Raw genomic sequence first — 14,719 nt, 5'->3', positions numbered from 1 at the left:
CAACAACCAGAATAACTTGCATTTATATAGTGCTTTCAGCACAAAAGATCCTGGGCAATCCACAGCTGCATTATCAGACAAAAATTGACAAGTCAAAGGAGTTGCATTCAAGCCTACTTTCATGAATAACTGAAGGAAGAATAAAATCTCCACACACAAATGCCTTTTCTATCTTTCCCAAGGACAGCTGTCCCTGAGAGTTGAATAGTACATCTGAATGAATTGCAGAAGTTTGAATTTGTTCATTTCAATGCTGTAGTGCCTCATTTAAATCAATATATTGAGCACGTTGCCAAAGCATTTTTGTTTAGGTGGGAGAATTGCCTAATAACCATTTCAACACTCTTTCAGTGTTTTTTCTCTCAGGAGCTTGGGGCTTGAGCACTTTTGACAATCAATGTGACAATGCTTTTGTTTCACTGTGAAAACCCGTAAGGTGCTAATTCTCCAGTTGTGACGCCTAGAGCTTGCCAAGTTCATCTGATGTCTTCAGTTAAAAAGCAAACTTTGAAGCTGATTTTCTTAGAAGTTAAATGAACTATTCAGTACTGTGCAACATCACAATGTGTTTATTTAAATCTAAGGAGCCTGCTTTTTAAGATTTCCTGTGCTGTAATGTCTATACAATAATGAAGCAAATAACAAAAATACACTTGTTTCATTAGAAATTGTGTGGATGACACTAATTATAGTCCAATCTGCGTTCCTGTTACAATTGTGGAGTTTATGAGATGATTATATTTTGTGACTGGGCTTTAAACCTAATGTGAATGAAATGAGTTTGTGACTTGTCCTGTAATCTGCCTGACAGTAAGTGTGGGTGGTTTGATTGTTAGAGATCAAAGGAAGGCTTAGATTGTTTTATTGAGAAGATGCAAGGAAGTAATGCTAAGAGACAATGGTAGCAGTCTGAGTTTACAATGAATAAACCATGAGTCTCCAAATGTCCCAGAAAGATGTTGTTAATATCAGGTTGCAAACAGTTGTGCTGTAAACTGTCCATTTTCTTCTGAAATGGAAGGGAGTTGGAATCCATGTTAGCTAATACCTGGATGCAAAGTTAATTCATTTCACATTGCCATGGGGAAGAGGGTCGAGCAAGATGTTTTTGAGTTCAGGTTACAGGCTTCCCTGTATCACAGATGGACAAAGGAGGTTCTGAATGGTCAAAACAGAAAAGGCCATTTTGCTTTGAGCTACCTAGGATACAAGAAGATAATGATTTCTGGTCAAAGCGATGCATCCCACAGCCATCTAAGGAATCCAGGAGATTCATCCCTGGAACAGCTAGAAGGAGGAGATTCATTAGAACAGGTTTTATTGCTGGGGGTTCATTTAAGAAACTCTGAAAACTGAAGAAAGCACTCGAAGATGGCATTCCAAGTTATCGGTGATTTGGGGATACAGAGACCCATTGGAAGCAGGAAATAATTGCAGGCTAAGAAGACTATAGTTCCACAGAGAGTGTGATGGGTGAAAATATGAAAGGGGATGTCATTTTCACTGAAGTGGAAGCTGCCTGCAAAAAGAAAATAATGTATAGTTATTAATTAAGTATTTAGTAATTTGTTACAGTAAAAATTTTAAAACATGAAATAGTGACCTGACTACTTTCAGCTATTAACTGAAAGTTGGAATTTCTTTTTAAAAGTTACTTCTCTCTTTCAGGATTCAATTGTTGGCTTCTTCCAAAATTTATTATAACAGTTAAACTGACAGAAGGATAGTTAAGTGAAGATAATGTCCTGGAAAAATCCTTATTAATTTAACCGATTTTCATGATAGTGAGAGAGGAAAGTAAAATCTACAGCAAAGAAATAGCTTTTAATTAGTTTTTTTTATTCATCCTTGGGACATGGGCATTGCTGGCTGGCCAGCATTTATTGCCCATCCCTTATAAAGAAGTAATGAAGAAACAGGGAGAGGAGATGGAGAGGTTTGGGGAGATTGTAAATGATATGGAATGCTACTTTAATGTATCTTTTGATGATGATGGACTACTTATACTGTAACCTTTTACCAGTTAATATACTATGATTAATTGGGAGCAGATTTGTTAGTCTGGTTGTATTTCAAATTCTGGGAAGTCTCTCAAAAACACCAGGTCAAGAAACAGGTTTGGAGGTCTTAGGGGACATAATCTCTCACAACCCGGGCTACAGACCAACTGCAGTATGAGAACTCTGTGCATTGCTCTACCTAAATACCTCAGATGATTGTCTGCCCAGTTTCTAATGTTTGTTATTAATATATGACAGTTGGCTCTTTACCAGTGTTCAGAATTAAATTGAAGGAGCTTTGCACAAGACTTAATTGTGTGTGCTTGAGAGCAGATCAGCTAGTTCAGAACTGGCAGTATTATTCCCCATTACTTTTCACAAATGTGTTCGAAATTTGGGAAGTTAGTGAGGTTAACATTTTAACTTGAGATGAAAACAAAATAACAGACAAGTAACAAGATTAGCAGGCGTCTAGAGGAACGAGATGCGATTTTCCCAGTAACAAGATCAGCAGGTGCCTAAAGCAGTGATTCCCAACCTATGGTCTGGACACTGCAAGTGATCCCTGGAAAAATATATATAATTAAGTGCGCTGCTTATGTCAAAATTAATGTTATATTATTTGCAATGTAAATTACTTCACAAATATCTTTGTGTAATATAATCCACAATGTATCTGTGAGAGTGCATCATAAACTATTTTAAAACCATTGATATAAAAGTTTGAGTCTGATCAGTCATAAGCTATGTAAAAAAAAAATGTTTAAAGAGCTTGCATACATTGTGGTCCACCAAAGCGTTTGATGACTGTCTATGCTCTGCTTAAAGGAAAAGGTTGGGAACTGTTCGTCTAGAGAAATTGAGGTGCAAGTTGCCATTTCAGAAAAATTGTTTAGAAAAATTGCTATACTAATAACATTTAAAAGGCAAGGAATTTGAAAGATGTAGACAGTCGAATCCACAGGGTGGAATTTCAAAGAGACTGAATAGTATACTGACTAGAACCCTCATTGGGGATGCAGGCTAGTTTTCCATCCCATCTAATGGGACAGTCCATCTCCATCTAATGTTCAGAGAGGCCAGTCCCATTTATGATCAGAGCTATAGTGACCTGTTCCATCAAATATTTAGAGCCATGAGAGATTGCAGAAACGTTCCTTCAAAAGACACACCTGAATCATATCACTTCACACTGGCAGGATTTTCCCATCCTGCTGCAATGAACAGTTTTGGCTGGCTGCCAAATTCTCCAACCTTGCTGCAGCAGGAGTGTGGGTAGGTAAGATCACGCCCACAGTTTTATTCCTTTGCTGAACCAGGAAAAGACATTTTCCAATACTTGGTCATCTAAGCTGTATTGTGTGGTAACGAGTAGCTGGATTTATAGTGTTACAAAATTGGATGTTATTTGGGAAAAGCGTATCTCAGTGAGTTCAGGGAACATGGGTATATTTTGGGAACGAGGTAATTTCAGATAAAGCAGTCTGTTTAGTTATTAATATACATGTGTCATAGTGTATATTAGTCTTTCTTGTCATATGTTTTTCCACCTTAATACTCCTTAAACAGTTCCAAACCATGACTGGACTAGTTCCTCGCTGTTTTGCACTATTCCTCACATTATTCCAAACAAATATACATCACTGGGAGCCAGTGTTTCAAGTTATTCTTTGGAGTTTTAAGACACTCTGGAAGGTAACATATTGGGGTTCTTAACATGTCACATCAATCTACCTCATTCTTTGGCAGGAAACCTCTGACTCCTTTTAGTCTTTCCTGTTTCCACTTTCAGGTTCTTAATACTGACTTAATCACCACTCGATGACAGACTGCCTTTTCCCATTGCAATTCTCAACACTTGGTGGTGCCGTGCATCTTGGTTTCTCAATTTTTTTGGTTTCAGAACGAGGGTTTTAACCCCTGACTTCGCTGAATCAACAGAACGTTGAGTAATTTCAGTCACCGTTTGATAACTGCCAAATTATTTTCATAACTGATGGGGAAACACCCGAACAAGCTGCCTTAAACATGTCCTCAAAATGCTGTTTTTAGGAATCAGATTCTCAGGTAAACAAAAACAGTTAATGGTACCATCATGGATGTCTATATGAAATGAGGAATTTTTCACAATATTAGTAAATGTGAAGGCTCATGACTTTTACACATTCACGTTTATAATGGGTGAAAAATCACAAACGGGAGAAGCAAGTCCCAGCCAAGTTGCCAAGGTCATAACCAAAATAGCAATCTGGGAATTTTTTTTTTACAAAAAGCAAACAGCCATCTCTTTATCTGGAGTTGTTCGGTTCATTTATTATTGGAGACAGCAGTTAAGGAAGTAAACTCATGACTTTACGTGCGGGTTTCTGAATTTAAGGTTCTTCACTGGGCGTGAAGATTACAAAAACAATTGATAACTTGAGTGAATTCTTGCAGGACGTGTCAGCCGGGTTGGTTAAAGATTAAATTGAAAGCTATTTGAGATCAAAGGTACAGTGTTTTTGACACAAAAGTGGGTAAAGTGCGGGCAGAGCAAATATCTATTGAAAAGTTTAGCCAAAACGCCCAAGGAAGGATGCATAGAAGGTAGTAAAAGGAAGAAATATTACAGAATTGAGGGACGACACAAAGGAGGAGACATGCAGATATTTTCAATATGTCACTTGGACAAATGAAAGTTTCCCTGAGAAAAAGGGAAATGAGATTTGAGCTGGCATTACTCCAAATATATATACTGACACGAAAGGTGGATCTACCCAGGAAACAGATGATTCAAAGGGGAATAGATACTACATCTGACTTCCCAGGAAGCTTGCATCCAGAGAAGGTGAGGCAATCCTTTCGACTCTGCTGACTCAGGAAGATGAGGTTTTTTTAACACTTCTGCTATAAGCCAAACTAATTAGAAGATTAATGTACCAAAGAGACTTTCTATCTTCAGCTGTTATCTTGTAATTACAGGCAGTCCTCAACTTTGACTTTTGAGTTACACTTACAATATTTATAAATTGACACCAGGTCTAACTTGCAATGTCAATTTTTGAGTTCAAACACTCAGGCGTGTACATCAATGCTCTGAACTGCCCATCTCCCTGACTTAAGACACTCAGTTGCTTTGCGAAGCATTTTTACTTGGTGAATATTTGTTTCCAAACGCGCTCTCTGTTTTATAATTTATTGCTATGTTACTTTTTTACAATTGAGCACGTAATCCCAGAATTACGTGCTCAGTTATAAAAAAGTAACGTGGTATTTTGGAATGGGGCCTTGGTTCAGTTTTAGGTCTATTTATTAGTGTCACCAATAGGCTTACATTAACACTGCAATGAAGTTACTGTGAAAATCCCCTAGTCACCACATTCCGGTGTCTGTTTGGGTATACTGAGGGAGAATTTAGCAAGGCCCATCCAGCCAACCAGCAGGCCTTTCAGATTGTGGACGGAAACCAGAGCACCAGGAGGAAACCCATAGAGACACAGGGAAGCTCCGCACAGACAGTGATCCAAGGCTGGAATTGAACTTGGGTCCCTGGAGTTGCAAAACAGTAGTGCTAACCACTGTACCACCCACTCAGGATCCAATCTGCCATTTATAACATTGTTCTGATGGGAAAATCGGTTCCAGCTTACGATTTTTTGACTTGTCCTATGTTTGAGGGTTGCTTGTGTATAAAAATTATCCATAAACTAATTGTGATAATTTTACTTCATTTTGGACGATGAGCTTGTTGTATTAAATGTGTAGTGAGTAAAGCCCAGCCAATGTCTGATTCCTGTATTATATTTGAACTGCCTTTGTACTTCTAACTACCAGTTAACAATGTATACTTAAATAGTTGTAAACTTTAGGATTTAAACAAATATATGATAACATGATTGGAATCATTTAGGTTGTAGTAAAAGAAGTGTTAGTCCTTAATCCATAGTTTGATTTCCGCTTTAATGAGTAGTATAATCCCTTCACTCAGATTACATAGCAGGTTGGTAGACTCTAGAATATGTTCGGCACTTCCCATTCCTTGGCAACTGCCTCTCTCATAAGGTCACCATTGATGAGAAGATCCAATATCAGATCGTGTGTGCCAGCTCAGCCTTCTACAGCATCGAGAGTTTGACAACAAATACCTCTGCAAGTTAACAGGAGTCCTCGTGTATGGAGCTGTTACCATCACCACACTCCTGTACTGCGGTGAATCTGGATTATGTGTATCTGCAACGCATTGGAGCCGTGATGTGGAGATGCCAGTGTTGGACTGGGGTAAAACAAAGAAATCCCACAACACCAGTTTAAAGTCCAAACAGGATTTATTTGTAGCAAAAGCCTGTTGTGGGATTTCTTTCTGTTTACACATTGGAGCACCTGAGAAATCCCATCATCAATGCCTCTGCTGCATTCTTTGGATTCAATGGGAGAAAAAAAAATCTCTGTCCTCTTTGAAGCCAAGCATTCAAGCAAAACTCCTGCAAAATCAACTATAATGGACTAGACATGTCCAGATGGCTGAAAAATGTCTCTTGTGCCAGATCCTGCTTTCTCAACTAACAAATGACCAATGTCGCAGGGAGTACAAGAAAAATGCTTCTAAGGAATTCTGAAGCTCTCCTTGAAGTGTGGCAGCATTGGCATTAATGACTGGGGGGGGTGGGAATTTACCATTGATCTTTGTGAATGGCGCCAACATGTCCATCAAGCTTCATCAGGCAGCGAGTTCAAAAGCCTTGAACCAAAGCAGCAGCAGAGAGAGAAAGATATGGAAGCCCATCCTGCACTCCAGATCCCACTACCTCACGAGATGCCCTGCCCATGGGCCCAAAGATCTGCAGGTCAAGGATCATTCTGTTCAGTTACCTGAAGACTCATGGCAGACCCTGAGTACCTGTCACCCTTGAATCGTGGGACAGCTGACAACACTGGTTGTCTCAGCACCAATATTAATCTGAAATAAAGGTAGAATATACTGGACATCACTCGGGTTCTATTTCCACAGATTACCCTTTCATCAGTGTACTGAAACGTTGAAAACGTGATACATTTTTACTGATACAAATTGTTGTAGTTGGGAAAAAAAAACTGCATAGTCAAAGCTACATAGTCTCTTGAAAGTATAACTTAGAGAAAAAAGTGCTGAAATCTTCTACAGAATGGAAGTTAAAAAACATTGGAATGGATGGCAGTGGATGAACAGAAGTCATCAGGCAGCAGCCCTGCCAAATGGTAGCCAGGATAACTTCATTCCTGCCTTGGGCAGGAACCCAATCGGAGGGCAGGTTGGGTGAATCTCATTGCCTTGATGCTATTAAGGAATCCCGATTTTTGGCTGACGCCCCATCCTGCAAGGCACGGGATTCCGCAGGCTGTCTCAAAAGGCTTGGGAATCCTGCCCAAAGACTCGGAATCTCTACCCAACGAAACAAGGTGATATGATCCAGCTATGCAAATTAAGGCTGAGCAGCAGAGGATCAATTGGAATCATCCCATTTTGATTTGGGATGGTCGGAAAAGAGACCATTATTTAAGATGATTGGATTTCTGGAAGGTGCAATAAAGCATGAGTTCACTGAAGTTGATTAGTTATTTACATAAGAACATAAGAACATAAGAAATAGGAGCAGGAGTAGGCCATTTAAAATAGTTCAGCAAGGGAGACTGTAGAGATAAGTTGTTTGAATCGCTTCAAAGCATCCTTAAGAGAAACAGAAAACAAAAATTGATTACCAAGTGTTAGGACAAAAAAGATGAAATGAAAATGTAGACTTTTCCACCACAGATTTCATATGTTTCTTTAAACTAGACGTTCCCATTTTATTCTAATATGACTGGTCAGTGTAAGTGATCTTAAGTGGTTAGCACTGCTACCTCACAGCACCAGAGACTTGGTTCGATTCCTGGCTTGGGTCACTGTATGTCTGGAGTTTGCACATTCTCTCCGTGTCTGCATGGATTTCCTCTGGGTGCTCCGGGTTTCCTCCCACAGTTCAAAGATGTGTTAGGTGCATTAGTTATGTTAAACTCTCCCTCAGTGTACCCAGACGCCGGAGTGTGGCGACTTAGGGGTTTTTCACAGTAACTTCATTGCAGTGTTAATGTAAGTCTACTTGTGACTAATAAATAAACTTGAACTTCTGACTAAAATAAAACCTGTTACTTTTAAGGATTGTGCTGTAATTGAGGAATGTGTAGGTTTGAACTGTGGTTGGAAGTGCCCGAACTAGAGCCCTTGCTGTGTTGCTGACGGGGACCAAATATTTGACATAAAAGATGTTGGGTAGAATCCTCCCATCCCACTTGTAGGTTTGGCAGCGGGCAGGAACGAAGAATCTGACGGAGCTAAAAATTGGAAAAACTACTGGCAGAGAATCAAACTGCAATTCTCCCAATGGTGGGTTAATGATGAGTCACTCTTCCCGCTAGTTTGGGTAGCACAGTAGTTAGCACTGCTGCCTCACAGTATCAGGGACCCAGCTTTGATTCCCAGCTAGGGTGACTGTCTGTGTGGAGTTTGCACATTCTCCCTGTGTCTGCATGAGTTTCCTCCAGGTGCTCTGGTTTCCTCCCACAGTCCAAAGATGTGCGGGTTAGGTGGATTGGCCACGCTAAATTGACTGTTAGTGTCAGAGGGACTAGTAGGGTCAATGCATGGGATATTGGAGATAGGGCCTGGGTGGGATTGTGGTAGGTGCAGACATGATGGGCCGAATGGCCTCCTCCTAATGCTGAGGGATTCTATGATAACATTTGCATTTATTTGTATCTCATGAATGCTCATTAAAACAGCTCCTCGAGGCCACACCGGCATCCCATCATGCCTTGCATCACATCAATGTGAAATTACCTTGGTCTAAAAGCCAATTGCTAAAGAGTGACATATGCAAGGCAGTGCTCAGTTTGCAAGAGGCTTCAAGGTGAATGCAAAAAAAGCCTTTCTGCCAGAGTATTGAGCTGCTCTTGATGCGCTGTTCACCACTCTGCCAGAGAAGATCAGCTCTTGCCTTCCATCTCCATGTCAAGCTGGTCTTCATGGGCAGCACCGTGCTGCTGGACCCACGGACCCACTTGTGTCACCGTGTTGGATTAGTACAACACCTGAGATTGGGGAGTACAGGGGTTTCCTCCCCCCAGTATGACACAGCAGTGCTTATCTTGATCAGCATTGTGCTGTGGGACTCAGGCAGCCACCAGCAAAGGTTCACACTTCGACTGGAGGTGGAATGCAAGGTGAGGGATGGGTTGGGGTGGCTTGACAGAGATAAGGGAGGCAAGGTGGAAGGAGGGTTGCGCAAAGTGGTGCGAGGGCTCATAATGTCAAGCAAAGGGACAAGGGGGTGGATGAAGACTGAGGGGAGGGAAACTGGAGACCTTTTGGGAGAATCTGCTGCAATGAACAAGGGGCTGTACGAAAACTTCACAAACAAGGGAGTCAAAGGGATAGCATAGTGTTTACAGGATGGGAATGCACAAAGACTTCAGACACAATGGATAGCTGTCCAAATGGGGCTTAAGCTCCTCACTGGTAATGGGCTCAGGGAGGGGTGGTCAAATTGAGGAACAGACTTCTCAAGGCTAGTAGCCTTTTCCCTCTGGGTTGCTGATCCCCTGCATGATTTGATAAAGACACATGGGCAGGAAAGAGTGAAATGAGTGTGCTGGGCAGGTACTTCAATATCACACCAGGATCTCCAAACCTGCCAGCTGATGGCGGGTGGACTGATCAGCTGCCCTTTTTATCTTTATTCCAATTCAATCAAATCAAGTCCAAATCAGAATCTCAACAAGTTGAGACATTCCCGATCCAAGCTGACAAGACAGTTCTTTCACCTCCTGTCTTGGGCTTGATTTACGTGATCCAAGCTGAATGGAGTAGGCATAGCTCCTCCTCCAAGGCTTGATCTTAGCTAAAAGGCCGAGAAGCCGCTTTTAAAAATTGCTTCAAATGAAGCTAAAATGTCACCTAATGACTTCAACCAAGCATGTGGATCAGCCAGGAGATTCGGAGGGGAACTTATCTCTGCTGCATAATTAATGAGGCTCCAAGCGCAGAATCTGGTGCGGGCTCCCGCCATTCTGACCAGGTGGGAAAGCACCACCCAGAGCCATATGCCACCGTACTTAGTTTCAAATGGAAAATACAGCCCCTTGTTCATTGCAGCAGATTCTCCCAAAGGTTGTAAGAGAAAATAAATTCACCTTGCCTTCAGTTGAAGTAGGGAGAGATGATTTTAAGGACTCCTAAATGCATCATGTTTACAAATAAGTTGTTGCTCAAATCTTCAAGGATAGTTTATTCATTTTCTTGCGTGGAAAGTACAAATGCAGTAACTCTGATGATGCATTGTCCTAGCACCACCTTGTGGGGAAAAAACGTTCAGTGGTGTAATATTGCATCTTGTTTGCTGCCAAACAAAAATATTTTAATATGTATGTGTGCATATGGTGCTGATTTATAAAAATTCAGATTAACTTTTTACCTTTCTCCAAGAAAACTGATGTCAGGGTCTGTCAAATAAATTAGTCATCACGTGAATTTGCTTCAATTAGTTTTCCCTGATGCTAGAATTATATCATGGGCAGAACTTTCCCAAAAAAATTACCAAGTGTCATTTTCGGGCGAGAAAGCCACTGTGATTTAAATTTTCTCACACTTAGTCATTTTGTGGGAGAGTGATGAGTTTGCATCAGTTCTGAAAGGAGCACGGTTTAAGCAAGCCCAGCTTCACAGACATCCATCCAGTCATCTCAAGTTGAAATGAAGGACCCTGTTCCTCCCCCGCCATGGACATCAGGGAACATGCCCTTCCCTGTACTCATTGAAGGGATGTTTAACCACCCCCTCTTCCCAACAAGGGTTGCTGGCATCAGGGCATTGGGTCCTCTTCATGACACCCCTCACTCCTTCACGATCCCTTTCATGGCTCCCCTTCATCCTTCATGACTGCCCCTCTTCATGAGCCCCATCAGGTCCCCTCAAGCCCTGCTCCCTTGACACTGCCCCCAGCAACCTGGCAGTGCCAACCCTGGTGCTGCCATGGTGTAGCTGGCATGACAATGCAGGCACTGCCAGATGGGCAATGCCAAGCCAGGTCCCCAACCACCTGGGGCTTCAATGGCCTACAAGACCACCCCCGCCCAACCCCAATGCAGCCATCAAACCTGGCCTCCATTTATGAAGACCAATAGCGATTCTGCCCGGGATCTCGCAACGCCCAAGGATTGGAAAATCCTGAGAGCAGGGAAGATCTGCCCTCGGATGGACTCTGCATATTTAAATGCTCATTCAAATATGCTGATCTTGTTCCTGCCCAGTAGATGCTGGCATGCTGGGTGAGGAGATAGTGGCGAGGTTTGATACCAGTACAGAATGTGCTAAACCACACCCGCGATTTTCTGGTCCCACTCCACTCTAACACGTTCTGTGCCGGGCACAATGCAGCCAGAAAGTCACAGCCCATTGTTTGACTTGAAGCCAATTTAAAGTGTGTTTCAGGTTGAGAATCTCTGAAGGAAATATTTTTTTCTGGAAACCAGGCTGAGCTATTTCTGGTAAGACCACTTAATGCTTAAACGTGAGTTTCTATTTTGTATCTGAACAGTGCAATTTGGAATATTGTGACAAAATGTAGTTGGGTTTTACAAATTGATGCACCCAGTGGGATGGATGGTACCATCCATTAATGGGTGGAAAATTTAAATGTGCTGGCCAGCAATATTCCCTCAAATTCCTTTCCTGTGTATGGTCTAAATATTACAACGTGTTTTTTTTAATAGATGGCAGTGCACATTTAGTATCTTGGATGGAATGATTTGCGAGTAGCCTGCGTGGTAATTTCCAGATAGCTGTGTGCATGCAACATAGCAAAGAGTTTATCCTAAGTCAACTTGCTTTCTGGAAACCAGATATTGAAAAGTATTGGCAGAGGGCTTTATGAACAGTCTGTGTACCTGGCAGCAGATGGGACTTGGGAGTAGGAAATGCCTGATTCAAAAACAAACACTCTGAGGGGAAGGCTGACATATATTAAGTTGCATACGCTGTGACATCCTGGATGGTGCATATGCGAGGATTGGGATGGCGAAAAGAATTTGGACTCTGAGGCCATCAAAGTGAAGGTGAAATAAAGGTTAGTGTGTGTGAGGGAGCTGTTCACTTCTCATTAGTAGGAAGCAGCTTTAATGAGGTAGCTATGCAGTGTCTAGTTGTAAAACACTTTCTATTTATGTTGGACACTTTCTAGCCAATTCATTTCACGTAATTGAAAAAAGAGCAACTTGGCTTGGAAGCACGTTTGTTTTAGGAACTGATGTTTAAAGTGTGTTTAAACAAGAAGGATACATTTGAATCAGAACAATTAGAACTGAGGAGTATTTGCCCAAAATCCTACAGCGTGCTTTATCCAAGGCTGCTAATTTTTATAGAAGAAAAAGATGAAGGAATCATAGAATGCGATCCACAAAATGCTGGAAACACCTAATGAAAGCCGATATTGAATTATTCATCACAATGGAGCAGTCGCTCTGGTCGTAACTCTGGATCAGGAAGTTGGGAAACGAGAGTGATGCTATTGGGTGAATTGAAATTGAGCTTAACTAGATAGAACATGTATGGCCATCAATACAAGAGATTTTGGAAAAAGAACAGGATTCCATTGTGTAAGAGGTGAGCTATTCAGACAGTGACGTGGGCTGGAATGTCTATTCATATTTTTTAAAATCAGACAAATAGCTTGACACATCCTTGTCACCATTATCTAAACCCTTAATCATAGCCTCATTCATAGTGATGAGGCATTGGGAAAACAGATTGTACAGTGCCTTTTTCAAAAAGAAGCTGAATAGTTGCATCAGAGAAATGAATGAGACAGGATTTGATTTGAAATTCAAATATGCAAGAAAAATGAACAACAATTGTCCCTCAAATCTGGGCTAGGTCACTCTGTGTGGAGTTTGCACATTCTCCCTGTCTGCTTAGGTTTCCTCCTACAGTCTGAAAGATGTGCGGGTTTGGTGCACTGGCCATGCTCAATTGCCCCTTAGTGTCCTGGGATGTATGGGTTAGAGGGATTTCCAGAATAAATATGTGGGAATAGGGCCTGGGTGGGATTGTAGTTGGTTCAGATTTGATGGGCTGAATGGCTTACTTCTGCACAGTAGGGTGTCTATGATTTTATGAAATATTTTTCTTTTCTGTTGTCCACCTTTTTCCCTTCCATTCTAGCACACAACACCTTGCCAGGGAGAAGTCACCTTCTCTAATGCAAGTCCATCTTCATTTGTGTTTTGCAACAGCTCAACAAATTCAGTATTAATGCAGTCACACTCCAGGCACAGTACCGGGCATGTATGAGGTGTGTCAACCTGATGAAGCTACAACATGGGACTACTTGCATGCCAAACAGTGGAAGCAGCATGTGATAGGCAGAGCTAAATGATCCCACAGCCAACGCTTCAGATCTGAGCTCTGCAGTCCTGCCACATCCAGTCATGAATGGTAATGGACAATTAAACAGCTTACTGGAGAAGGAGGCTCTGCAAATATCCTCATCCTCAAAGACAGAGGAGCCCAACACGTCAGTCTTAAAGACAAGACTGAAACATTGGCAACAATTTTAAGCCAGAATGCCAACTGGATAATCCATCCCCTCCTGAGGTCCCTAGTACCAAAGATGCTAGTCTTCGCCAATTTGATTCACTTCACGTGACATCAGGAAACAGCTGATATACAGCTGTTGGACACTGCAAAGCCTATGGGCCCTGACAACATTCTGGCAATAGTACTCAAGATGTGTGCTCCAGAACTTGCCCACACCCAAGACAAGCTATTCCAGTACAGTTACAACACTGGCATCTACTCAACAGTGTGGAAAATGCCCATATCCACCAAAAGCGGGACAAATTCAACCTGGCCAATTAATGGCCCCACCAGTCTATTCTCGATCATCAGCAAAGTGATGGAAGGTGTCATCAAGCAATACTTGCACAGCACTAACCTGCTCACTGATGCTCAGTCTGAGTTCCGCCAGGGCCACTCCATTCCTGGCCTCATTAAAGCCCAAGTCCAAACATGGACAAAGGAGCTGAGGTGAGAGTGACTGCCCTTGACATTAAAGCTGCATTTGACCAAGCCTGGCATCAAGGAACCCTAGCAAAACTGAAGTCATCTGGGAATCGGCTGGTTGGAGTCATACTGACACAAAGGAAGATGGTTGTAGTTATTGCAGGTCAATTATCTCAATCCCAGAACATCACTGCATGAGTTACTCGGGTCACCATTCTCAGCCCAATCATCTTCAGCTGCTTCGTCAAAGACTTTCCCTCCATCCTAAGGTCAGAAGTGGAGATGTTTGCTGGTTGCACAATATTTGGTACTGTTTGCACCTCCCCAGATACTGAAGCAACCTGTCTCCATATGCAGCAAGATCTGGATAACATTCAAGTTTGGGCTGATAAGTGGCAAGTAATATTCATGCCAGGCAATGATCTCCTCAAAAAGAGAGGATCTAACCATCTCCCATTGATATTCAATAGCATTACCATCACTGAATTGTTACACTATCAACATCCTGGGGATTACCAGTGACCAGAAATAGAAAATAACCTATTACTGTGGCTGTAAGAGCAGCTTAGAGGCTTTGAATCCTGAGCAGCATAACTTACCTCCTGACTTCCCACAACCTTTGCACCATCTACAAGGCATATGTCAAAAGTGTGATGGAATACTCCACTTG

At 41.8% G+C, this 14,719-nt stretch overlaps 1 protein-coding gene across 5 annotated transcripts in view; it reads left to right on the top strand.

Moving 5' to 3' along the window:
* Window positions 1-14,719, top strand: part of zbtb38 (zinc finger and BTB domain containing 38) — a 54,499-nt gene that overhangs the window by 27,328 nt on the left and 12,452 nt on the right. Inside the window, exon 1 of one of the 5 annotated variants that reach the window (XM_080185907.1) lies at window positions 4,594-4,827. The exons of the other annotated variants lie outside the window; for them this stretch is intronic. Within the exon in view, the coding sequence (XP_080042033.1) occupies window positions 4,657-4,827 (171 nt within the window). The 5' untranslated portion in view covers window positions 4,594-4,656. Of the gene's footprint in view, window positions 1-4,593; window positions 4,828-14,719 lie in introns of those variants that run through there. 5 annotated transcript variants of the gene reach the window in all.

Source organism: Carcharhinus amblyrhynchos, chromosome 3 (genome assembly GCF_965287045.1).
Source record: "Carcharhinus amblyrhynchos chromosome 3, sCarAmb.v2.hapA, whole genome shotgun sequence".
NCBI lineage: Eukaryota > Metazoa > Chordata > Chondrichthyes > Carcharhiniformes > Carcharhinidae > Carcharhinus > Carcharhinus amblyrhynchos.
The sequence above is the reverse complement of the archived record's forward strand: the minus strand, read 5'-3'. Positions and strand labels throughout refer to the sequence as shown.